The sequence below is a fragment of the Rissa tridactyla genome, chromosome 1 (genome assembly GCF_028500815.1).
Source record: "Rissa tridactyla isolate bRisTri1 chromosome 1, bRisTri1.patW.cur.20221130, whole genome shotgun sequence".
In the NCBI taxonomy this organism is placed as follows: domain Eukaryota; kingdom Metazoa; phylum Chordata; class Aves; order Charadriiformes; family Laridae; genus Rissa; species Rissa tridactyla.
This window is the reverse complement of record NC_071466.1, coordinates 102,051,209-102,079,168: the sequence shown is the minus strand read 5'-3', so window position 1 is coordinate 102,079,168 and position 27,960 is coordinate 102,051,209. Positions and strand designations below refer to the sequence as shown.

The 27,960-nt window shown below is 38.0% G+C and overlaps 1 protein-coding gene across 4 annotated transcripts in view; it reads right to left on the bottom strand.

Annotated features, from left to right (window-relative positions):
• The window catches only part of HLCS (holocarboxylase synthetase), a 128,267-nt gene that overhangs the window by 99,816 nt on the left and 491 nt on the right, over nucleotides 1-27,960 (bottom strand). For 2 of the 4 annotated variants that reach the window (XM_054204663.1, XM_054204752.1), the window contains exons 2-5: nucleotides 24,554-24,706; nucleotides 18,793-18,955; nucleotides 15,102-16,036; nucleotides 11,600-11,782 (exon numbers count right to left, since the gene is read on the bottom strand). In XM_054204663.1, coding sequence (XP_054060638.1) covers nucleotides 11,600-11,782; nucleotides 15,102-16,036; nucleotides 18,793-18,955; nucleotides 24,554-24,706 — 1,434 coding nt within the window. Of the gene's footprint in view, nucleotides 1-11,599; nucleotides 11,783-15,101; nucleotides 16,037-18,792; nucleotides 18,956-22,589; nucleotides 23,017-24,553; nucleotides 24,707-27,752; nucleotides 27,925-27,960 lie in introns of those variants that run through there. The other 2 variants (XM_054204834.1, XM_054204930.1) reach the window with 2 other exon arrangements.

The following is a 27,960-nucleotide window of genomic DNA, read 5'->3' as shown; positions in this document are numbered from 1 at the left end:
GTTAAGAGTCAAAGAAATATATTCATAAGGACCCAATGTGGTAAATGCACTGTTTTGAAAACAGGTAAAGTTTGTGGTTTTATCTTTTTTGAAGAGTAATATAAGGAATCACTTTTATTTCCTCTCGGTTTACGTATTTTTATTCAACTTTTCCCTTGAATTAAAATTTATAATCTTATCTCATCTAGCCATCATTTGTTTAAAAGTAAAGATACAAAAGAAGCACAAATTAAATTGTTAGATCACGCTTATAATGATTTCTCATTGTGGAAATGTATCGTCATTTCTGAGCAATGGTAACATGATAGCATCTCACAGGACTCCAGCTGATGCCAAGCCTGTTCTCATTTTCCCAGTCTTACTTACATAAATTAGCTACAGGCCTCACTGACAGACAGAGAATCTCAACTTTTTTATGTTTGGAAAAACTCCACTTTTGTCAGATCTTTACCACTGAGGTCATACTAAACAAATGGATGCCAAATTGCCACGGATCTCCACAGCGTTTGTCACAAGTTATGGATTTTTGCTATCTAAAATCACCCATCTGCTCAAAGGCAGTACTCTGAACCCTGACTCCAAAACGTTTATCAGTTACAACTTTTAAGTGCTGAAACAAAATCCAAGACCAGTCACTTTAATTACAGCCTTCACATTAAGATAGAATGTGTGTCTGTGTTAGACACAGAGCCAACATGAATTTGGATTAGTCTGCCACTGTGGATTTTACTTTTTCAATTTAGATTCCTATTACAAACTCCAAGAAAAACTGAAACTAAGAAAACTTAGCCTTGCACGTTGGCTAGCAGTGCTTTATGCCGAGTGACCTATACTCAAGAAAGGGTACTCAACCATAATGCTATTCTCTATCATTTCAGGAGTGAAAAGTTAACAGAAGACGTCAACATCAAGCTCACAAATGTTTTAAATATATATTATATCAGCCATTCTGAAAGGATAATAAAATTATCCATTCTCTGCAGTACAGAAAGAACATGCCTGCTGAAGAAAGTGGTTGCGAAGTATCATGCACACTGACTTGAAGCAAGCCTTGAAACATGATAGAATACACTTCAATGAGTTACACTTTGGTCAGTTGCCAGCACATAATAATTTCATATCAGAGCTAGCTCTACAATAAGATTAAACGCTACTCAGTACAAAAGGCACTAACTTTTAGTTCTCACAGCAGCATAAAGACCCTTTTTATGGGGATTGCTATAAACAAGATATTTTCTTTCATTCCTCAAAGCTTCTTGCATTTTCCAAATGGTCGTCAAAAATGTTTATTGAATCAATACATAGTCAAAAAGTTGTTTACAAACCATAATGCAACATAAGTATGCTATTCATTATTATGTGCCTACAAATGTGGTTCATCGTTGTTTAACATAAACAGCACGCTTGCTGCTATCGTGCAAGAAGGAAAACACGTTTTTAACTAGAGAAGCGTAAAATAAAGGGAATGTTTGCCAGATTTCTCTTTCCCCATCCCCCAAATACGTGGTAAATATTCCCTGAAGATAAACAACAGAAAAGCAGAAGGTAGCTTTAGCAAGCACCTGGAATTACTTGGCTCCATATTTGCAGTCCCCTTCATCTCCCATCAAGATTTCTTAATTGAAAATGTTTTACCGTATTTTGACACTACATACCATCAATTCCTGTGGAATTTAAAATGCAGTTTTAAAATTGAGGAAATATTATACAAGGCAGCCGCTGCAAACATGCAAATATATTTCAATGCAAAACTATATACAACACCCTATGCATAAAATGTTTCCCATCACTTATTTTTTACTTTACTGCGTGTTCTCTAAATCCAGCTCATAAGTGACCCCTAGTGGTAAAACACCTTCCCTCATCAAAGGAGCTGTAAAAAAAAGCCACCATTGATTGCATCCAGCTTTTGAGATTTTTAATAGAGATTCACAGTGATTTTAATATAATGCCAAGACTAATATAGCTCAGCTGGGCAGGTATGCTGATCAATACCGGAGTCTCACAGTGCTGGTGAATGCACTGAAAACATCTGCAGTGTGCCAGCCTTTCTTCACCAAACAGCTCGAGGGAAATGTCTGAAGAAACTTTCATGAGTGAACAAATTAAGAGGTAATTTAGCCTTCTGATACCTACAGGAGCCAGCGAGAGCAAAGCTCACCTGTCAGTCAGATCCTGAGCCTGGACTACTGAGTTAGTACCCAGGAAAAACAATCTCTATTGAACACTTTAATTTTGGCTCAAAAGTTAGTAAAAAAACCCATTTATAGTTTCACAATCATTTTGCACTATAACATTGGTTAAAAAATGCAGCCTCTGAGCAGAAAGCCAGGAAAGCCTAGTTTATTGTAACCGCGTCTCATAGTTTAAGTGCAACAGCCCTCATCGTCTTTTTCTCCAGGCCTTCTACGTACAGTTACTATTACTATTTCTATTACTATTTCCAGTATCTCCCACACCACCTCTTCCCTCTCTCTCCTTTCTCAACAGGGACAACTAAATGCTTCTCAGCAGCATAGGCAAAAGGGTTTTTTTTTTAAGAACAAAACAATTTTCAAGGCAAGATATCAATTTAATGACCCTCACTGATTCAAGCAAGTTCTTTGTATCTGAAGAGAGCCAAGAAAAGACACTCCTTTCAGCCTCTGGAGAGGGAGGACTGCTCCCGTTTCCAGGCAGTGAGACCAGCAAGGCTCCAGTCAACAGCAGAGACCTGAAAATTCAGAAAGCGCTGCCCTTCCCTGCCCCTCTCTGTTATCTGGGGGTGGGGAGGTGTTATGAGAGGAAGGAGCCCATTCAATACAACACTGATGTTCTTTCTCCAAGAGCAGTGTTCTGCTTCCCTTGTCATACTCTTATCACCCCTTTCAGCTACAGGGAAAAACATAGGTGTCAGGCAGTAAACCTACAGTTATCTGTTACTGTTCATATCATTGCAGCTCCCCATAAAAATCACCTATAGCAGCTATACATAGAACTGGTTATCGCTCTACCACATCTACCCTGTATCTCCAAGCTCCCTTATGTCACTTCCCTGTGACACCGCATTCCTCCTTTCACAGTGACACATTCAGTCCCTCACGAGTTCCTACCTCTTTACTACCTCTTGCCCTGACAGCTGGGTGGGGAGCAGAAGAGGGTGGGCATTTCTGTCAAGAGCAGTGTTCAGGCAGACTGGCAGTCCCACTACCACCTCTTTATTGCCAGGCAAGACTGACAGGCTGCCTTGACATATAGCTAGCTTTGAAAAGCATCCTGTCCTGGACTGTATGTTATAAAGTTTGCTATAGAAACTCAGCTTCTTTTAAGCTTTTACCTCTACCAAACAGTTGGAACCCAAAAGTTTAAAAGTTTTACTGAAGAACTGGCAGATCTATTGGGCAACTACACTAATAAAGGTATGCAAAATAATAGAAGACTGAGGAGAACGAAGAAAGATGCACTAAAACATACTTATTCCACCTCTGTCTACTACATGACTGTATGACAAGTTTTACAGAACTGAGGTGTAAGACGTAATACCACTGAGAAACAAGAACCAGTATCTTGGTTTCCATCTGCAGATTTTCTTCTCTTCCTCTTTCTACCCATCCTCACTCATGCTGCACCTTCCCTCAAGTCCCATACATCATCCTTCCTCTCTATGCTAGAAAGGGTAAGGACAGAAAAGAGAGGAGCATCCCTCAATGACTCCATTAAATTACCAGAGATTAAGAAATTACCCTGTGCTTGGTAAGCCACAGTAACTGAACATAATCATTCTCTTAGCCATTCACAAGTCTAAAGTAAAACACATTAGCTTAAAACCTCTACAATTGATTCTGCCATGCTATTGAGGTCTCTCTTCTTATGCCCAGTGCTCATGGAGCTGGTACCCAAAAAGCCCTACGCAGCCTAAGCACTGGCCTTTTTCCATGCTGAATCTGCGGAGGATTTAGCTGGGAAACTTCTTGCCTCTGAAAGCGGGCACAAACCAGGAATCTCCAGGGGCTCAGACCTCAGTTAGGGTGGTATTAGCTCTCAGAAGAATGGCTTTCTGCTATCCTCTGGCCAAGGGAGTTCTGAAGTGTCAATGCAGAAGACAGTCCCTATGTACCTTCATTATCTTGAATGCTGATGGAGAAAAAAAAAAAAAACCCACAACAAAACCCCAGCTACTGACTGTCAATAACCATCCCACCTCAGAGGGCCATTCCTTTCAGAATCACTCACTTAAACACCAGCAAACAGTAGGGACTATTATTAGAATGCAGACATTGATACAGAGAGCTTTCCAATGAATGACAACACTGAAACAGTTTTGGTTTGCAATCAGTGTGGCCACTCTGGGTTTGAAAGTTTTGTTATAAAGAAACAGAAGTTAATTTGAGGTAATTTGAGGAGGGAAAGGGAAGAATACAAAACAAAGAAAAGCACACTCACTCACACACACACACCCCCCCGCACGTGCAACTCAAAGCCTTGCAAGCCAACAAATAACTTCGAATTTATTATGGGAAACAAAAACCCCAAACACATGGAGTTAAATTACAAATACTTATACTTTATAGTACTCTCTTATCAGTCCTTGGGTTATTTCACAGATAAATTCTTCAGAAAGCCAAGGAAGAGAAAAAGCATACTACCTGTCAGAACACAAATTGTTCACCAAATGCACTGCATTGCCTAACCAAACTAGTAGAAACACAGCTTTTAACAGCAAAAAGAGTTCCACACATGGCATACATTAAATCCATTTCCCAAAAAGAATAAGCTGTTCCAGCAAATACACATTTTTACTGGTACAGATGCATTTACATTGCTGTATCTACTTTTTTTTTTTCCTGAAGCAACTTTGCCATAAAAGACATTTTCATTCCTAGCCAAGAGACAAACTGGAAAAGCTTTCAAGTACAAAGATTTCTGGCAACAATGCACTGTCCTTTTGAAATAACACATACAATACGTTAACAAAAGTAAAAAAGTGTTAGAGAGAAATTTTTTATCAGTGATCAACAGGATCCTTTCAGATCACTCACAGAGTGTGCTTTTCATTCAACATTTTTCTCAGCTCTCGGGTTACTTCAGAGCTACAGTAAATCTCCTTTTTGGAATAAATACTTACAAAGGGGTCTTGCTTTTTCTCCTACTGGCTAAAAAGGCAGGGACACTGCTTATGCTTTGTGGATGGTAGGAGAAAATAAACAAGTTCCTATTTTGTACATTTTTGGTTCACTTTTAAGCATGAAAACTTGCACAGCAACAGAAATAAAGCTTTGGAGCTTCAGTATAACTATACCTGATTTTAGCACTGGGAATTTTTAAAAAACACTGAAGTTTCACAGTTGATTCTCAAGTTCTACAATACACATTAATATGCATGGAAATATTTCAGAAACAATTGTCTCAAAATGTACCCTGAAATCTAGGCTCTATATAGCGTTAGCTGAGAGTTCAGATTTCTCAAACTCAAAGAAAGATTTAATCAGGACAAAGTAACTTCATACTCTCTTTGCTGACATAATGGACCAGGAATTTAAAAACAGCTGATGCCATCACAGAATCAAAACTGCAGCTCCAGACATGTAAACTTAGTCCGACTGAATTCTGACTGTGCTGCAGCGTACTGAGTTATTCAAACACACAAAGTTGTCTTCGCACTGCATTACCCTTGTGAGCACACTATTCTGTATCTCAAAGAGACCTTTAAAGGAAAGTTTGGAATTCAAGAAGTATGTTCAATCATACTTTTTAATTATTCTTTCTGCCTCCAATAAACATGAGCTAAAACCCCCAACTTCAACCTTCAGCCAATATGTTTGTATTGGCTGTTTATTATTCTGGAAGAACACACTATTTAAAAGATGGTTACTAGCTGAGCCGAAGTAATGAAGACTGATTATATTTCATCATTTGGCCACCATCCATTTGGAAGATATTGAAAAAAGTGACTCAGCCTAACACAGCCTGAGAAGTTAGTAGTGAAGTTTAAGAGGCTTCAGATCAGCAAATCTGTGGGTGTAACATACTTCGTAATGGAAATAATCACTATTCTGACAAATCTCTCTCATTCTTCAAGGAATGAATTCTTGTTTTGAAACCTAGAAGATGTTATGCTGAAACTTATGGCAACATAATACAATCCTAGTCTTTATGTCTGAAAAATTATCCTTTAAGATGGCAATGCAAAAGAGTTAATATTTGAGCATTTAAAGGCAAAGCTGCAGAAAAAAATGAGATCTCTATGCTTGAAGCTGCCACTGAACATATGGGTGCGAAACAGCAGGCTTACAGTGTTCACCATTTGTTTCAACATTTTGACTTCACCCTGCACCGCAGTGACACAGAATTTTCTTTTTACGACAATGTACAAGTCTACAATTCGCTTAGCTGCTTTACACCGATCAAGGAAAGAGAAAAAGGTACTGCCTTTCAGTATCAATACTTGTCTCTAAAATTACATTTAACACCAACAAGTTGTGTAGATTTAACCAAACCTTTAACCAGCAAGTAACCTGCCTTTCATATTGTATTGCTCTTGATTCAAACACTGCCTTCATTGTCGTTGTAGCACTGCATCAACATAATACGTTCCCAGTTAACTGAATTTTAAAATGTCCATATGTGTGTATCTGAAGCAAACCATACTTGCAAGCCTTACTGTAAAAAGTCTCATGATGAAAGAGTTGCCTTAAGTGCTGTTACTTTCCAGGCCCCCTACCTTATACTCTATTTACAAGAAAGGAGATCAGGAATGAAAAGTGCACAATGTCATAGCAATCATTCAACACCAACAGCAGCAAGCACTAGCTGAGGATTGACTAGCATAATTCTACATAGTAAGATCTAGATCTCCTAACAGATGGGCATTATTATCCATTATACAGATATTAGAGCTTTTATTTGAATTTGAAACCATAATATTACCAGAATTTCAATTTCAGACTGGTAGAGCCTGTCAACATTTTAGGAAAAAGCCAGGTGAACAAAATAAACACAGAAGAAAAAAGACAAGAAAAAAAAGAAAAAAAAAGAGTAAAACTGAAAATCCCCGAGATACAGGAATCAGTCACAGCAGTAACTGCACCACACACACAAATTTAATAAATCATATTTTCTAGTTTGACATCTCAATCTAACATTTTAACTTTCTACTGAGAACTAACCTCGTGTTTTGTTATCCCAACAGTGGTAACAATGTCATCTAATTTCCACTGTTTAGAAAGATTTTCAACAGCTAAAAGTAAACGAGATTCAGTGCCTATTTAGCACAACCTCCAACAACTTGAATACAGCACAGCTGGAAATCTCTACCTGTTTTAGAACAGTATCAGCAGCATAAGCCTAGTCTGGCTAAACCATATACAGTCAACATATCACTTTTTTTAAAAGCTTGACCATTCTGTTCCTAATGTATTTTTCTTGAGTGATAAAATGTTAATTGTGTAATTTTCAACTTAATTACTGTCAAGGTTTAAATACTTCTTCCCAAGTCTCCTACATTGCACCCTAAACTAAAATTTTCTTTTCATATCCCAAAGCAAAAAGTGCATTACAAAGTTCAGAACTCCTCATGAATTATTAACATCTGCCTTTCCAAGTCTTTTTTCAAAGAAAAGGTTACTACTTTCCAATTTAATTATATGTAAGTTAGTTATAACTTTGCTTATTTCTTCATACATCAAAATAGCCCCCAGTTTTTATTATACATAAACTTAAAAAAAAAAGTAATAGATAACATATATGAAATCCTGGACACAAAGTCAAAATTCAATTCTTCTCCCCAGAATTAGCTGTCTTTTTTTTTTTTTTTTAAAGGAGTTAAAAGAAATTGTTTCCCCAAATTCTACAGTTACACTGATTTTCAGAAAGCTAATGCCAGTTCTGCTCATATTTTATTGGCTTTTTTTTAATCCATGTAGTAAAACCGTGATTTTTAAGATACATGATAACCATATAAACTGGAAACCAAAACTTCAAAATGTGAATCCTAAGGAGAAAAAAAAAAAAAAAAAAAAAGAAAAAGCCAATTGTCATGCCTCGAGCCTCAAAAGCAGCTAAAAATTACATTACAAAAGGCACCTTCCAAAAATCAGAGAGTAAACAGGAAGATCTAGAAGTCTTAATAATCAAATTGATACCAATCAGCATAATAGATTTGATGAGATTATTAAGAGCATTGCAACAATGATTCAAAAAGACAAATTATTCAGGAATGGCAGACAGAGGAAAAGACAGCAGAAGCTATTTATTCATATAATAAAGCTGAGTAACTTTTATTTCTACCATAATGTAGTAGAAAACAGGACTGATGAAAGTTCTGAAATTATAAAGGAGGAAAGGCGGATGGGGAAGAGAAACGAAGGAAATCAAATGGAACAAGGTACAGCTCTACTGCAAATTGAAGTTTACAGACCAGAAAGAAAAAACTGACCAAACTAGCACTTTCAATTTAGAGAATTAAAAATAGATTAAAAAAAAATTCAACATTTTTTCTTAGCAGAGCAGAAAATGCAGAACAAAATCAATTATTTCTTTTTCCACATAAGCAAAAGGAGCTTGTAGTTTCTAAAATTAACTAGAAAAATCTGACCAGGTTGGTTCTACCAGTGGGTTTTAAACATAACGGTACAGATGCAACCTCCAGTTTGTGAGAGGGAATCATAAGTGAACTCCCAACTCTTAGAAACAAGGATAAGAGCATTTGCCATTTTTGCCTAAATATTTAGTACCGGCAACTGCTAATAGGACATTGAGCTTGCCTGATCACCAGTTGACTCATTATGGCATTTCTTATTACAAGGAAGCATAAGAAAATCATCCAAAACCCACTTGCTGTCAATTAGCATTACTTGGATAAACTCTCAGGGAAAGAATACGCTATCCAATACTCCCCCAGTAACCTGTACCAGACAAGCTATCCATACAAATAGTGACCCAAAAAAGGAAGGAAGTTAGTGAGTACTAAAGCTTGCAAGACAGTTTTCCTCCATCTCTGTTTCCAGTAGTCATTCTGATCTTAAACACGTTTAAGTAATTCCTCAAATTATTCACCTGCCAGATACATTTCTGGTATGTCCTTGCTCTCTAGGAAAGTAAAAAGACCTATGTAAAACATGACATACGGAGAAAAACAACGTTAGAAAGCTCAACTATTACATACTCCTTATTTATTTTAATATGCTATCTCTTCATTATTAATGGTAGTTTTTACACACAAGTTGCAACTTCCTTTCACAGAATATTCTGGAAGTATGTCATGACTAAGCCATAAGACATTGAAACAATTACTACACACGTAAGCACAGGAAAACTGTCATTTAAAAAATCCTGTGGAAAAACAACATTAGAAAACTAATTTTAGTATAAACTTAAAGTATACAGTACACATTGCAAAAATATATTTAATAAATGGCCTGCAACCTGTAATATGCCACTAGATGGCAAGTTTGGACAGAAATTAGCTAAATTTTTTTATTCACGGTATGTTTGAAAATTGCAAGTGCACAGGAAAGAAACAATCATCAAAAAAGAGTGAAGGAAAAGAACAAAAAAAGGAAGAGTTCAGTAAGGTCCTAATCTTCTCTATAGAGCACATTTAGCATTAGTGAGAAGGGCTGAATGGCTTTTAGTTTTGTTTCCACATCTGTCACACAAAGAGATAATCAATTCTTATGTATTTACTGCTCACAGACAGGGAAGAACTCATTTCAAATTTGGTCACCGCCAGCAGCATTGGCTGTAGCAACCACGAGAATCCAAGATCTGGAGGAAGGCTGAGAAGAGAAACAGCAGTTTGGTCTTGAGAAAGCAGACTTTAGCTTATGCAAGGAATCGCTAGATAGGATTCCTTCGAAAGCAACCACAAAGGGGTTAGGGGTATGCAACACAGCCATAGGAAGAGGACGAAGAAGCTGGGTTCATTCAGTTTGTCAAAGAAAAGGCTAAGGAGTGACTTAAAAAACAACGTGCAACCACTTACGAGAGTTAAAAGAATGACAGAGCCAAATGCTCCTCAGTAGTACCGGATAATATAATAAACCATGAACAGCCATAAACTGCAGCTTGAGAGGTTCAGGCTGGGCATCAGGAAAAAAATTCACTAGAATGGTACAACAGCACTGGAATAGATTGCACAGACAGGTTGTAACAAGCACCCTTGGAGGTTTTCAAGATTCAACCAAAGGGCATGGCTGACCTGACCTAGTGCTGGTAAACAGCCTTGCTTCATGCAGATGGCTGGATAGAAGGACTTCCAATAGTTTTTTCACCACTGTAAAGTAGAGATGGATCTGGCAAGGTTTGGCACACAATCAATCCGGGGTAATAAAAAAAAAAAAAACAACAAACAACCACCTCTGCATTTTGCCCAATTTTGATCAACTGTTACATCCAATCCAAGTTGCTATATGAGGGCATTACTTAATGCACCAGTAGAAAGTTTTGGCAGCATCTCCAGAGACATAGAAAACAAACACAGATTTGTATTTACAGATACACCTATTAAGAATATTTTAGTCAGTTTTTCTGGATCTGCTACTGACCTGCCTGCCATACAATTAAGTCATGTTTCACATATTCCCAATCTATAAGGTGTGCAATACTTAGCACAGCCACCTTCCAGATTAATAAACAGTGTTTTGAAAAGTAAAATCTAAATCTAAAATATCAGCCAAGTTATTTTAAAACGTTCAGCTGTAACATGTCACCCTGTTTACTGATTGATCCTGTAGCCAAAAAAGGGTGTTATATAAGATACTGCTGGAAACAGGCATCCAAGGACAAGTTTCTATAGTTGAGTTCCGACAGACATCTCATTTCTGTGCTACTGATACAGAAAAGGAACAGGAATCAGACAAGCATGCTAAAAGCAAGTAGTGACAGTGCTATATGGGTTGGAAACAACCACCTCAAAGAGCCTGAGTAGCCTGTATTCCTTTTTAATCACCTACTGCTTCACGCCTTCAGATCAATACAATATGGTTCTCGTGTATTTGAAGTCATGTTTAAAAGTTAAAATTAATGCTTTATATATTCTTCACAGTTCTCCATAGCAATGTCTCAAATTGAGGAGTTCAGAATAGCCAGCTGATTATTTGAGTTACAAGAAGCTATTCTATTTCCAGGAAACATTACAACATCCTCAGGAATAAAGCTCTTCATTGTGTAATCACACACTCTTCCCTATTCACTCAGGTCTTTCAGTTTTGGTCTGACACACCATGGGTTTCATCTTTTGTTGACAGCCTGTACAGAACTTTCTACCTCATTTTAAAATAAAAACAAATCCTGGCTTTTCAATCAGTTCTTTCCGTAGCTTACCACAGCCTTATGTTTCAATATTGCAGAAGCACGCAAATAAGCATAAAAGTTCTTAAATACAGAAAATATATTTTAAAAGTTAACCCTGTACAATTTCCCCACGCTTGAATTCAAAACTACTACTAGGAGGTAACAAAATAGCAACAGAGCAGAAATGAAACTTTTTGCTTACCTGTAATACATATGTAAGCCTCTCCAAACAAAAATACCACATAAGAAACAAGATGTATTTAAGTGAACACTGACTTTGTCTTCTAAGCTAAATTTCAACTATCTGAAATGTAAGCAGAAGCCTTACCTCATCAGAAGAGAGGAGGTATATAGGTGTTAACATAGGAATTTCACTTAATTCACAACTCAGGCCAAGTGACATCAGGATCTCCTTGAGAACTTCATATCTCTTGGTATTGCTTATCTTAAGCAAATTGAAATCCTCTTCAGTTTGGACATCCATAGAATTGATATCCAATTCCAAGTGTGCCTGGAAGGATATGTGCAAAGGGAATAAAAAAAATTATTTTGTTGGTAGTACACATTTTAGTGTGGCAGAGAGAGATAAGCACAACAGTTCCAAAAGTAGCTTTGTCCTGACTGCGGTTGCTGAACTATCCAGCGTTACTAGTGCAATTTAAGAGTTTATCATGTCTTCATCATATCTACAAGTAATGCTTTATCATGCTAATTAACTAGGGAATACCTATATATTTATAGTTTCCAATTCAGGGATCACAGTTGTCAGTACGCTACAATTTTCTCTGAAACCTACACAAAATATCCCTTCTTAATAAATTGGCCTTCTCCCGAAGGACTTGTTCAAACTTCTACTTACTAACTTAAACTTCTCCTTCTGCTAGCAACCTAGAATCAACAGCAATAGTGGTCAAATTCTGGCTTGTACAAGAGCAGAAGTACACTAACATTGAAAGAGCTTTATCAGAGGTTGCACAAAATATGTAGAACTCCGTCTGAGCAAGTCCCTACTATGTCACATGTATGAAGTTGCAATCCGTGCAGATACAGAAATGCTTCTGTCTGAAATAGAACTAAGAACCCTAGAATACCACTTTGTAGAGAATCACTTCTCAGGGCTGAAGCAGATGCTTAAAAGTAGAAATGAAACACAGAATTAAAAAAATAAATAAATCCCTTCTGGACCTCTTTATTGGTTTGGGGTTTTGTGGCATTTTTTTGTGGCTTTTTGTTTGTTTTGTTTTTTACATAAGTATTCCAAGATATTTAGAAGCCTTTGTACCCTACTACATGCACATTCATTTCATGAAAATCACAAGCTATTATCTTTGTTTATCATTCAAATATGCGAAATTGGAGAAGTGTTCTTCATCTTTCATATATGTTCTACTTCATTGAGATTCAGGGAAATATGCTAAAATGAGGAGGGGGAGAAACAGAAGAGTACAGAAAAAAGGGAAACAATAAGTCTGTGACAGAATATTTAATGGCTGATGTCACTGTCAGTCCCCTGAAGAGAAAACAATAAGACTTTTCAAATACAGACTGGAAGTCATTTAAAATTATAAAATGACACACTAATCCTTTTAATCTGATTTTTGAAGCTATACTGTAGTGCCTTTTTTCTAAGGAAAACCTCTGCAGTATTAAGTTTTACTACAGCAGAAGTGTCAATTTAAAGGGTACAGCAAAGCAGGTTTTACCATGGAACTTGCAGAAATGGATAGCAACAGTATCTAATCAATTTTCTAGTACAAGCATACAACACATGGGTGGCAAAGCTTCCTACAGAAAGCTATAAACATGCTACTATGTTTATAGAGTTTCCAAAAAACTAGCAGATTTAATCTGATAAACTGCTAAGAGACAAAACACTTCTAAGAAACCCGATGAATATTTCTGAATTACGTAATCGCTAGAAGAGTATATGCTACCTGATACACAAGCAGTTAAATTTGAGTGCTCTGGGCTCCTGAGAAAGTTCTCCTATAACTTAAATAGTGGTAGAAAATAGGTCCTAGAATCTTGCATAAAGTTTGTTCAGCTGTGTCTCAATTATATTCCTCATCATGCTTTCCTCCATGTGCTGCTTGAAAGCAAAGGCAGAGAAAGGGAAGCAATATAATTGTGAACAGCCATGCAAAAAAGAAAATGTTTACCTCTGCTCCTACTGCAGCTAACTCAAAATGTGCAAGTTGCCTTCAGGCTCACTTTAAAAGTCTTAGTAAGAAGTGGCTGCAGTCTCTCTGTCATAGCATAGGTTATACACCCAGGTACATGCATACTTCTGGGGCACAGGCTTCTTTTATAAACTTAATGGTACCTCTTATCAAGCTTTCCAGCACTCAAAACTTTAGCAAGATACCTGTGAATATTCAAATAATCAGTGACCGACATTTGCCTTTAACACAGCCATGGAAGCTTCCTCACCCATTACCCAAGAAGACAGAGAGTAACAATAACAAAAAAAATTATGAATACTCAAACTTATCTGTTATTTAATTTCTTTAGGGGGTGTGGGTTTTGTTTGGCTGTTGGTTTGGTTTTGTTTATCTGTTTGTTTTAAACAGAGATCACAATACCATAACACTGGAGAAGTATCTATTTGTTGGGATATTATTCTTAAGTGGAATGAATAAGATTCTGACACATACTATACTGTCCAACTTCTGTCCCTGACATGCTCCGAGCTATTTGTTAGGTGCAGAATGTTGAACATTTAAAAGTTTAAAGCCTGAAGGAAGACCTGGGAAACAAAAAAGCAAGTTTGCCGTAGACTAGATTCTCTCCTCCCCCACCCACCCACAAAAAAATTAGGAGTGTATATTACTGACTGAAAACATACACACTTTCAGAAAACAAAAAACAAGTTTTAAAATTTTAATTCTGATTGTAAATAGAAAAAATGCATTCCAGTTGAATCAAGGGCATTTTTAAGTGACAGAACAGGAAGGCCAACATCATGAACCTAACATCCATCCAGAAATTAGCCTTAATCAAAACACTGCTAAGGAAACCATGAAATGGTTTGCTTCATTCACAACACTAAGATATAAACAGAATGTAACTGAGAAAACGGTAGTGACACCAGCAAAAAAAGAACCAACAGACCTAAATCAACAGTAGTATTTCAGTGCAGTCAGAGACTAACCCTTATTGTGTAGTTACTTGCTTAAGCAAAAATTGTACAGCAGTTTTTTCCTAGACAAGGTATGCAACAAGTAACAGAGGCTGGGACTCTCATTCACTGGTTAAATTTCCAGAAGTGCTGGCTACCTTAACCTTAAGAGATGTCTTTTGAGTTTCTTGCAAGGTTTATTTTACATCCTCTCCTGACTCTCTGTTTCACCATAGTTCATATTTCTGTAAGGATGTCTCTTTTTTATCTTGTCAGTATAAGCTTTCACCTCGAGTCCACCAACAACTCTGGTCTTCCTGTTCCCACCTCTCAAAAATCTGCAAAATGCACACTTGCATCACTGCAAAACTTCTATCAGGCACAAAAGGATAGCTCTGCTCTTGAAGATGTTTGCTTACTATGCAAGTCTGCTCTCTGCTACTCACTGTGATCTTGCATGATCTACATGTGCACGGCTATGTGGTGAAAACATGGAAGTGGAATGGCAGTGACAATTTTCTATCATTCTTTAAGCTTCCTGAGGATCAAGTGAAAACCGTTCTGCATTTGGAGTCTTTGTACCAAGACAACCATCTATACCTCCCCTTGACAAGCATCCCAAAGAGCATGCAATGGGAACAAGTGAACTTTTTTTAGCATACCACAACATCACGTAGCAAGGAGCAAATGAATGCTCCTGCATACACAGTACCTGAGAAAGAATGGCTTCTCCTCCGCTGTCTCCATAAGTCAGACGAACAATAACTATATCTTTATCAGCATTATTTAATCGACTCAATGTCTTCACTTTGCTGGTATCTTCCTTCATCACTTCCTCAAAAATACAGCCACTGACCAAAAGATTTAACTTAATTTCAGTGCTGTCCATTTTAGAGACCACTAATTCATGAACAGTCTTCTTCAGTTTGTTTTTTCTCTTTATTTGTATGCCATCAAATGTAAAAGATGAAGAAAACCCTAGAATCTTTCCACCTGTAGATAAAAACTTCATAAATTTTTTGTGGTTCTCCTCAGAAATAGGCTCCTCTGTGGCAATGATCAACAGCAGTGAATTATCAATCCATGGATCTTTCAGAACTTGCTCCTCACGGAGCTGGTAGATGGTATAGCTGTCAGCATCAATGCATTCCTGAAGGATTGATTTTACCTGTTCAAATTCCACTTTTGCAGTTTCAGAGCCAAGATAAATCAATACATTAGGGGGCTTTCCAGCAAGGTTTACTCTCTTTATTCCTCTTGCTAGACAGTCATCATTCTTCTCTTCCTGTTTGCTATTGCAATCATCAGAAAGTTCTGGAATGTTTTCTGCAGAGGCAAATCTGACCGATTCAATGGTACTGTTTTCAAGTTGCAGGCATTCATGACAACTGGAAAGATGCAAGTGATGATGGTCTCCAGAACCTATCTCCTTGTCAGACAGACTGTTGGATTCATCTTCATGGTCACTTTCTTTCTCTAGCTTGGATTTCTCCCCTTCATCTTGTCCTGCAGACTCACCTACTCCTGCTTTAACAGTAGTCCCAGAAGTAGCAGTTTCATCCATTTGCATACTGCTTGTACTTTGCTCTTTTACAGATGGTGCCACCTGCGCCAACTCCTTCAGAGTAGATTCCTGTAAATGGACAGCTGGAAGAGTTAAAGAATAAAAAAAATGGGGTTATCAAACTGATATTAAGAGAGATATGACTATTACTACTAGAGTGGGATTCAGATTTAATTTCAGTATAAATCATCTATAATAGCAAGAATTTCACTTGTTCTACACACCAAATCCTAACCCATCCTCCCCCAAACATAATAAATTTGCACTCATAAGACAAGTAATTTACTCTAATGACTCTTTGTTTCAGGAAAGTCTGACTGAGTGGACAACACTTGATGTTTACAAGGCACATTTAAACAAACTAACATTTATTGTGAGTGCAAAAGTATTTCCACAAAAGTAAAACATGACAGGTACTGTACATAATGCAGATGTGTTCTTAACAGAACAACAGCCTATGGGTGAGAAGGTGAGGAAGTTCTCATAAATGCATCACCTTGTCAGCTTGTTATTTTTCCTGTCCCTCTGTCCCCAGCAAAGGACAAAATGAAGCAAGGGAAGCACCTTTGGAAAAATACTCGTCTCCTAAGGAGGGCAAGGTGGAAAATTGTTTGCTGCTATTTTGCAACAAACTATTTTGAAATAAGCTAATAGAGTGATTATATTGGGTAAGATGGAGACATCGAACCATATCTCTCACATTGCTGAAGCCTGCAGATAAAAGTTTGGCACAAGTAAAAGGGAATAAAAAAAAATCTGAACTGCTTCCAGTCTGCAGAAATACCCATCAACAGCAACACTTGGGAGCTAAGAATCCAACGGAAAAATAGCAAATAGGAAGAATTGTTAAACCTTCCTCTTTCTCCCCTCAAAAAGGATGGAAATGCAAAGATAAAAAAAAAAATTTGGCAGATAAAAGTGAGAAAAGAAGAGCAAAGAGGATTATTGTCAGCATGAAACTTGCAGAGCAAACTCAAAAAGAAAGAGGAGATTAAAAATACTCTTCTTAGGGTTATTTTTTTTTTAGCTGCTGAGCAATGAAAATATTTCAAATCAAAGTCTACAAAATTTTACTGAATCCCTCTCCACTCACACTAGGCCAAATAAAATTACTATGTTTTTGTTTCTCATTTCACATAGAAAGTCAGTGAGAAACTTGACTAACAAAATAGTCAACTGGCACACAATACACCAGATCCAAGTTCAACCACTTTCTTCGCTTAACAACACCTGCATTCCCTTGAAACTATATCCCCTTTGCCTAACTTGGAGCAGAAATTTCAAGCAAGATTTTTTCACATCCTAGGAGAATTTCACAGCTACCAGTCTATATGCAATTCCATGAGCAGCCTCAATCAGCCTGTTCTCCTGGAGCAGTTCTAACATGCACACAGTACCTGAAGTAAAATGATCCAGAAAACATTCTGAAAAGTAAAATACTCTCGGGGCACTCTCACAGCTTGCATTCCCCTCTTGTGTGAGCATTTTTACAGAACAGCACCAAGAGACAGAATTTCACATTTGTGAGCATATTCCTACCCTCTTGCACCCTAGCTAGCTGTTCTTGATTTTGCCATTCCCTGACTTCTGCCAATGAACTATGATCTACATAAAAAAACCCACACAAATAAACAAACTAAAAAAAACCACCACCAAACACAAGAAAACAAACAAAAAAACCACCAACCCCGTTTAACCCCCTTTTTTCTCTGGGGGTTTGAGGGGAGAGGGGAGGGGGCAGGGAAGATTTTTTTTGTAGCCCAAATTATTCTATGTGACCCACAGTTTTATCAACATAGCTGAGAAGATGCAGCTAGGCAGGAAGAAATTAGACTGTTGCTGAACAAAAAAAAAAAAGTGTGGCTCTACTTCCCCAAGAGCCCACTACTCTACAATACCCAACAGACTACGTATTATGGCCCTTTTAGAACAGTGCTGGAAAAAAGAAGTTCAAATCTCATGCAGGAAAAAGAGGTGAAGCTTGGAATTCCCACAGCCCAGACAATTCTATTTAAGAATGGTGTTACAAGTGCAATCATGACTCCTTCCTTCTCTCTGTGGGATTAGCCATGAACCTCCCTGCCTTAGCTGAAACTATTAAATTAACGAGAATGCAATGGCTCATAGTTTTGATATCATTAAAATCACCCCCCAAAGAAATAAACCATACACCACAATTTCAAAATTCAATTAGCAATGACACCACCCTCGTTCCCCTGGTTATCCCTCTCCCTGTTTAGGAAGCATCTATGAGCTCCTCTCTCAGTGATTTAAAGGATTAAGATGTTCAAGTTACAGCAATTGTTCTCAACCTATGTTTAGCATTGAATACACTTTCGTTTAAAATCTGAAAAAAGAAAACATTTGCCTAAAACCTTCTGTATTGTTTTTTCAAATAGATTAGTTAATCTAACAGACAAGACTTGTCTAACTTCACTTTTCTGACATTTATACATTCAGACATATTGGATAGTCAAGAGGTCTCTTCATACTAAGGTTAATTATTGGCAGTAGCTTATGAGGCATTAAAGAAAGTGAGGGGTTTATTCCAAATATCTTTTGAACCATTTTTCTGTTTCTTCTGTTGTTGCATTTGTAAGATGTTCTCTAAAGAGAGAAACTCACTCAAAAAAGTGGTCTAGCTTTTCACGGATCTCTATTCAGTATAAAATACAATAGTGCTACAGTAATGAACTGCCTAGAATGACAACAGGATGGAAACATTGTGCCAAAATAAAAGCATGGGGTTTTATGTAGTTATAAAGACTATACACAAGTCCTAAAATAGCCATAAACCAAACATGTTCTACCATTAAAAACAATTCGTGAAGATACTTACAAACAATCTTGTGTGGCACCATTCCATTATCCATTTGAAGCCTGTCTTCCATGAATGCTATTCCAAGGCTACTGAAATTATCTACGCTTGCTTCAGCAATTAACTTATAAGGCTCACCAGGTTTATAGGCCAATGGTGAACAATAGTCTGACCACTTCACAATCTAGAATAAAGCACATGCATGTTTTTCAGTGTGAAAAGGTTACAGAAAAATATCAAAAAAACAACAGTATTATGAGTCTGCAAGATGCACTGCAAATAAAAACTGCTATTCTGCTATTAAAAAGCAGCGAAACAATAGGAAGAGCCAACAGAGGGACATTATCAAACCAAAACTGCACAACTGGCACAGCCAAGGACTGGAAGTAATGTTAAAGAAAGTACTTTAAAAAAATAATAAAATAATGTGTAGATATTACAATTATAGAATACTAAACTGGCAGAATCACTTTGAAGGCTTGCTTCTGTGATGCCTGATGTGTTTAAAACAACTACTACAATTAATAGTATCATGAAATAACACATCTCAACTAGAGAAGGCTTTCAGTTGACAGCTCCTTTCACACACAAGTGCACCCTTTATGACTACAAAGGTCAATGTATGAGACTGAATACAACCAAAAGAACCTACTGAGGAAGGGTCATGTAGCAAGCAATACCTGCAACAAGATTCAGTCCTGAGAGAAGTAAACAAAACAACAACAACACTGAGTGTTGAAAGCAAATTGAGAGTACATCTTTCTCAAACATCAAGGCTATAAAAGCTTCAAGAAACACACAAATCGACAGGAGAGCATTATCATGTTGTATAAATAAAATTCTATTTTTCTTTATTTCCAAGGCATGGCTTTCAGTACCAATTCTAAAATGAATGCTGATAAAAAAAGCAAAAATAAACTACTAGGGTTTGATAAAAGTACACACTGACTATCAGAAACATTAACTAAACACGGAAGATTTAAGCTGCTTACTTACATCAAAAATTCCATTCTCCAGAAAAGAAACATTATGAAAAGTGAGACAGTTGAGTTTGTTTTCTTCAATAAGGTTTGTTAAACCCAAACTACACAGCTGTATTTTCTTGGAGAACAAATAAAAGCCACAAGTGGAGGAAAAGTGAAAAGAGTTTTGGTTTCCTTCTGAAAGGCAGGCACATTAATAAAGACTACAAATCTGTATACTGACTCTTAACTGAAAAGGACCATTTTAAACCTTATGTTTATAAAACAATAGTACCTAACAAAACAATATTCAGACAATTGATATACACAGTGATTTAAGAGTCAATTCTGAAAGTGAAAACCAAATGAGGCACCCAATTTCAGTAAAAATTGTGTGAATGATACCACAGCCTTTATCCTTTCTAGAATACAAAACCCAATTGTTCTCCTATGAGGGCATTTTTAGGGACAAGGAAGCACCATCTGTTTTCATGACCTAAAAAAAGAATTAGCCTTTGCCACATAATATGTCCCAAATACTGGGAGACAAAGCCCAATTCCGACACAGCAACTCCAACACTTTGACACTGTCATCACCAAACCACTTTCATGAAGTTCACCCTTTTATCACTACACACAAGATATAACATACTGATTAAACACAGTAAGAAAAAACACTTCTTTTGAATGCACCAAATGAGAGTGAGCCCTTGGATATTTTACTTGATCATAACTTCATTAGACTATCAGCTCAATTTACCTTTTTATCTACTGCAGTTAAGTGGTTTATATAGTATCCAAAATATATATTTCCAGCTTCTGACTTTACAGTACGTCCCAAGGGAACAACAAGAAAGCAACTCAGATTTCATACAACCTTAATGGTTGCATCGCCTTTCTAAGTCATTCTTAAAGACAGTCTCTGATTAGCACAACCCAAATGAGACCATCCAGTCCACATTCATATTGGTGGCCTTCGGATACCTAACAAGAAAACTGGCTAGGTATCTTCTGATACTTCACCTATACTAATGCCTACTGAACAAACTCAGTTTCAAAAACAGAAAAACATAGCAGTGTGGGGGCAGCGTGTTTACCACAAGATCAGCTGCATGCTTTAATTTACGGGTTGAACTCCAACCCTTTAACACAAAAGTAAGTAATAGCTTCAAACCAGCCACACCAGACCACAAAGCTGGTGACAGCCAGCCCTCAAATTCATGACAGGTGTATCACTCAGGTCCTGGACTCCTGGACATAATGACCACTCACTGGTAAAAGCAACAACAGTGAGTTTCTACCTCCAGGACCTAAAATGTCGTCTCCATGACTCTGTAGCACAAAGAAATACCAGTTCCAAAGTTACAGGATATATTTCTGAACACACTGGTGCTGACCAGTTCTGAAACAGAACAAAATCTCCTTCTGGAAGAACAGACATACCAGACCCTGATAGATTTGAATCACTGTAGTTGGAGCATCAGTCAGACTACATCCCACTGTCACTGGGGAAGACTGTGACTAAGTCAGCCAGAATTGCCCCAACTGCCTTGAGCGATGTCCTGGACAACACCACCACTTTCCAGATGGAAGGTATTCCCAACTGTGTTTAGCCTACTGGTAACACATCCACAGCTGGAATGGAAGTCTCCAGTTGCAGCCATAAGGTGTAAAACTCTAAGGGCCTGCTGCTAACTGTTGGCAACTCATGGTCACCTGTAACAAACATGGCAGATACATTTATGATACAGGATACCAACCTCCTCCTCTATTTTCCTCAGCATATTACTTCGGGTTACTCTCTATGGTGGAGGCTAAGAGACTCACACCATATTGAGATATCTTTTCTTACCCAGAGAAGAGCCACAAGGAGGTAACACCACACGTCACCTAGAAACTGTGAGGAGGGTACATTGATGCTCTTGAGTTTTTTTTCCTGGCACACAGTAAAACATTAGACATGCTAACAAGTAAAAAGAAGTTATTGCCGACTAGTGCAAATAATGTGAATATGCAAAAGAACCTCACAAAGTAAGGCTGTTGCCAAGACATATGAACTGTAATCCTGCTCACACAACAATCCATTTGCTTCACAACAGAACAAAATCTTCACAGAATATTTTCAAACAGGCTAAGCTTTCCAGCTATGACTAGAAATCTTCATCAAAATTCTGTTAGAGTATAGAATGAAAGGCCAGCTCTTACTAAAAGATGAGAAATTATTTATACTCCTGCTTTCTGGGTCCACCTCAGTTTCAACAGAAACCAATCACAGATCACTGATAGCCCTACAAAGAATGGCATTTCTATCTAGAAAATCTCATAGGTCACAGAAGCAATCTGTTCTTACAGCCCCTGTCTATGTCGACAGCAGTCTGCCAGAGGTAGCAGAATTAAAAGCACTTCACTAGAAGTGACATGTACACAGAAGAAAAACAAATAAAATAAACAGCAATCCTTTTCCTCTTTAGTTTTGGTCTTTTGCCTGGACTATTGCTTTTGAGCTTGATAAATTAATTATTAATGTCTACATAAGAATGCAAACATTTTCCATTTTAAAAGAAAACACAAATAAAACCAAGATTAAAAAACTCTGCCAAACAATAAACCCCAAAAGAACAATAAACTAGAGCTTCAACAGACGTTTCTGTGGACCTCTCTCCTACCAAAAAAAAAAAGAAAGAAAAAAAGAAAAGTCTCAGCCTTCTGTCTGAGTCGGCCCAGCACTCCTCAGGTGCGCTCTGAGACAAGGGAGAGAGCACAGCAGGCATCCTATCTAGTTTATCTCCTAGAAGCAGGGCCCACCTGGATGGATTCCAGAGTTTTACAGTAAAAGCAATAAAAACATTTACAAACCAGCTAATGTGGCTACTTCCTGTGTGCTCCAAGCAAACACGAGGCCAGTGGAAGTAGGGTCAGATGGCTTCAACAGAAAAGGTCTGAGTTCTCAACAAGCTTTCAGTGCCTCCAGTCCTCACACTCTGATCTTCATGAAGATAATGATTTTGCCTGATGCAGCACTTCACCTGGACATCATTCCTCTGGAGGGCAAAGGCTAACACGCTCCAAAAGCATGCCCTGTTCTAGAATTGAGAGGCCTCCATGGAGGGTGAAGGTACTAAGTCTGGAATTGTTCCCACTTCCAATCTGCCCTCCTGTTCCTGCACTCAAGTTAGATAAGCCTATTTACCAACCACTCTGCTCTCAATGTTCACTCCAGCAAAGGACTCCTGGATCATCTCCTAGAACAAGTGGCCTGGAAAATACATGTTCCTCATCCAGGAAAACGAACAGGCCGCAAGCACCTGTGTATGTGACAGGTTTCCTTAAACTCCAAAAAGGAGCTTGAAACCTGATGCCAAAAAGCAAGGATGACAGATGGTCCTTTAGGATGCTACACAGGGGCCATTCAGGAAGGCACCTTATCAACTGTCACCAGGTTGTGATCCTAGCTTGTGGCATATCCTGTTTAATGGGACAGCTCTGCCAACTTTACCAGGAGAGACCTCAGGTACCCCAGAGACCAGGCCATATATTTTATTACTGCCTACCCAGAGATATCCTAGCATGTGCATCTTTCCATTTCTCCTCTTTCCAGTAGAGAATGAGGTCCGTTCTGTCCTCTTTACTATGGAGAGCATACAGCGCACACAACTGACTGTCTTACGAAGGAACTATGACAATCTGTATGGCTTAGAAGATTTTTCCTCCCTGCAAGGTAGGTTATCTTTCACTTTGGGTTACAACCTTTCTCCCCCTTCAGACCTGCATCCAAGCTGAGACACCTAGACAGCAATCATTCCTCAGGTGAGGAAAAAAGTTATAAAACCAACAAAATTTATGGAAGAGAGAGACGTTATCTCAAGTTCATAGTAAATTTTGATAGGGTCTGGATACTATTTTCATGCATCATCTGCTTAGAGATGCTATAAATTCAGTATTTCAAGCTTTAGAATGTCATCTTTTCAATCCATTATCTTTGCACTTTCAATATGATAGTGGAGAAGGCACTTTTTTGATTTCTAAGTATCTAGGACATTTTGTAAGTATGCTTGCCATAAGGATTTCAGTACTAGCTTATATCGTTGGATTTCTCAAAAATGTTTTGTAAGTATTACGCATTGAAAGGCAAACACAATCTATAAAATTCCAACCACGAAATATTGCCATACCCCCACAGCATTTTATAGAAAAGCAAAGAGATTAAAAGCTTGATTTTGGACTTAGTTCTGCAGACTGACAAAATTATTCAAATGTATAATACTTTAACTTGTACTTATAAATCACAATGAAAGGAAGCTCCCAAGGGAGACTGCTATTTCAATTACAGCTTTTCACAACCACTTGGCTGGAGGCTTGAGGAACTTTTGAGAAATCTTAACATTTGCTTGCATTGTATATTCTTAACTGAGGCACTTGCTTCAGCTAGTGTCAGAGACAGGATACGGAGCTGAACAGACGTCTGATCTGCCTTAGCGTGTCAGCTCAAGCATTTTTTTTTCCTATTCAGCATAGCTAACCACACATGTCTTATCCAAGCCATGGCGGAATTCTGCAGTTCCCATCCACAGCCAGAGAATTGTGCTACTAAAAAAATCTCAGTAAAATGTCTATGGGTCTATTTGAAGCATAAAACTGAACTAGAGTATTAACAGTGATTGATTTTAATGAAGAGATTACCTTTTATATTCCAAATAACATTATAAACATACAAAAATCTACCTGCCATTGATTTGCGTTCCTTCAAGTGTTTTAGATTTACACCCACCAAATGACCCATTATACTGCTTTCTACGCAAGAAACAAAGAGAACTACTTACCTCTTTTGAAGAGCCAGGTACTTTCTGCAAGTTATCTGTCTGAGCTGAAACGCTTTCTGTCACAAAAGCTATATGTTCTGCGTGAAGTAACTTATCAGGATAAATAAAAGGAGAAATGAGAACTAGACTCCATCTGTTTAAGTCCTCAAGGAACTGAAAGAGACGGGAAAGAAAAATAAATCTGTATAGCAAGGGTCTGATTTAATAATTCTTTCTCAAATTACGCCCAGCCTAAATTTGAATCTGACCCTTCTGCCTTACATGAAGGGTCTCTACCATTTCACACTTTACACAAGGGGTAAAGGTCTGAACCATTAAGCAGGAACACTGCAAAGGTAAAACTAAAAGTGACAACCCAAGCTTTTAAGCCAATTCAGACTCCAGCTTTCAGCTATACAGGAGGAATGCACGAGTGGGCCACAAGACCACTGTGCCATGGGCACTGTGACTGTTGTGGGCCACTGGCAACATCCCTCCCTCAATCTCATCCTCCTCTCCCATTCACACTGCAGTTCACCCTGCCTCTTCATTCCTTCTCTCTTCTCCCCTGACCACACAAACCCATGGCCCTGTTGGGTCAGTTCTGGTGGCTGAAGGGTACTGTCTGCTACTTGGCAGGGACTGAGAAAGCAGTCACACAACGTGCCTGGTCAGTCACCACAGCCCCTCTAACTGGACGGTAGTCCAGGTGGAATTCATTCTAGTTGGGTAACAATTCTCCAGGAAACATCTGACCCCACTGATGAACCATATACACTGTCTCTACACCCATATGTCAAAAGACCAACCAACCTGTGAGCCATAACTATATACCACACAGGTCTAATTTTTAGACCTAATTTACAAAGTTTCAGGACTTCCTTTGTAAAGCCAGTTATATAAAGGCAGTTATATTTTATGGATGAGTACAACCTCAGGACAAATTCTTTAAAAAGTTATTTGAAAAATCTTAAAAAATTATTTGAAATAAAAGGAGAAGGTACTTTTTTTTTTAATATAGTAAGTCCTTGTGAATTTGCACCAAAATTACTCATTCAGTATGTAACTCTAAGTTTAAAGAAATAACTCATTCAAAATAAACTTGTCCATAAGATAGTCTATCCACTTAGCAGACCATTGGACAAACATTTTCTTCATTAAATTATAAAAATGGTTCCCTCTTTTGTCCTCACAAATGAGCAAATAAAGCTTAATACCTGTAATCAGTAGACCAAAGTACACTTTTAAGAACCTAAAAGCTTCTCAATACATAATCTGTTCCCATATCATACTACATCATCTTTGAACTTATTTTTTCTGACATATTTTAAAACTGTCAAATATTATAAACAAATATTTTGCTACCACTATACTAGAAACACGTGCTTTGCACACCTTCAGTAAGTTTATGTGGAAACATAACAGAATTTCCCTATAGTACACATTTAGTATGGATCACTCCGCATCTAAAATGAAACTGCACAATATGAAGTCTATGGTGATAGCTTGCCAATCCAACCAGCTTCACTCAGCAAGAAGCTGCAACAATAAACATTGCTACCTTCCACAGGAAAGCGAACTGAACTCATGAAGCTTTACATTATCTTAAGCATCCAATTTGATTAAAGATCAAATAAAAAACTTTACAGGTTACTGTTTACAGCTTGCTGGTATCTTATCTTAAGGAATTTACTGATTGCAGGCCAGAGGCAGTTAATACCCACTCCAAAAGCAAGCTTTCTAGCCTGCTCAGCTAGCTTTCTAGAAGCCAAAAAAGCATGCTAGTTAACCTTTTCCTTTTCACAGTGTTAACAGATGATGCAGAGAGCTCCACAGCGATGCTGCCTCTATCTTTAATGCAGCCAGGTCAGAGCCCTTACATGACACACTACAAAGGTGCGACATGGCAGGCATCTTCCATGGGGATTCTGAGACTCAAATGCAACTAGTAACACTCAATACATATTTTTAAGAAACAAATATATTTTGAATAACAGAGCTGACTTTATGCCAAACTTCAAGCCAAACTACAGTTCCCTAGAGGGTTTCTCAACTCCCAATAAACACAAATAAACTGACAAGCTTATAAAGTCAGTCTGCATGCATAACATTGCAGCCAGAAAAAAATGTGCTTACTGTGCAAGAACCAAGGAGAAGCTATTTCAGAAATGGGCATAAGTGGAGCAAAGAACAGCATAAATTAGTTGAAATATGATTTACAAAACAATAATCCAGGCAAATTGAGGCAGAACTCCTCTAAACACATGTACGATTATTTCTTTTTGGTTTTAAGATCTTTATCAAAATGTGAATAAAGTACTTAACTTGCCTGTGAGAGATGATGAGATTGTCACCATTGCTTTGAAATATGAAATAATCTGCTCATTAGACAGCAAAATGATTGGTTTTGAACAAACTCCATTAGCATTTGTGATCATATTTTCACTGCACTGTGAATATCCTCTTTACCCACCACATTTATGAAAGCTTCTCTGCTTCTTGAAGAGCAGCACCTAGCCAACCACATTTCATAAATGGGTTTCAGTAATGTCCATTTAAGTAAAATGTGTGACAACTGAAATAATTTCCAAACATGCATATAAACATCAGCAAAATGGAGCTATCAAGAAGATTCTTATCCATATGAAGTCTAGTCTTTCGTTACAAGTTTAGACAAACCCAACATTAATTTAAATAATTCAGATCACTGGAGGGGGGGGCAGAGAAGTTCCACTTCCAAACCCGAAACTTTTTGAGGCACAGTATTTTTCCACTGTCATGGGGTACCACAGCCTCACCCTACCCCCTTCTCCCACTGTCCATTTGAAAAAAAAGTGATTTTCACAGATTGGGTTTTTCTTGTCATTCTCCTTACTCGAAGCAATGTTTTGTATCGGGAGAAGCATGCAGTTCTCCCTAATCAAAAGCTCAATTCAGACTCCATTACAGATTCAGCTGCGTTTTAAATCCCTGACACAAGTCCTGAATGAACAGACATGGCAAATATTTTTAGACCAAAGCTTTATATGTGTTAAAAGTACGTTACTAATACGGAAATACTATCAAGTTCTCCTATTGCCATAGTTGCAATTACAAAGCTGCACTTTACACGCATGTAGTAAAAAATACTCCTCAGCCCGCTCCCTAAGCCAACAAGCTATAGTACTGAAAAAGAGGTAAGTAACTACAACTGCAGGAAGATTTTCTACCTGGGTCTTACCTAAACCTTACAAAGCAGGGCTGTGACAGGCCTGGGAAGCGGCACCCGTTATTTTTTTCAGTCACAACTCCCAGCCCGCCGCCGACAAGCTCGCTGTCACACGCCGCAAGAGAAGGCGCAACCCCGGGCCCCGCAACCGCCGCTCCCCTTTCCCTCCGGGACCCGCCACCTCAGCCCACAACGGCGGCCGCCGCCACCGCCGCCTCCC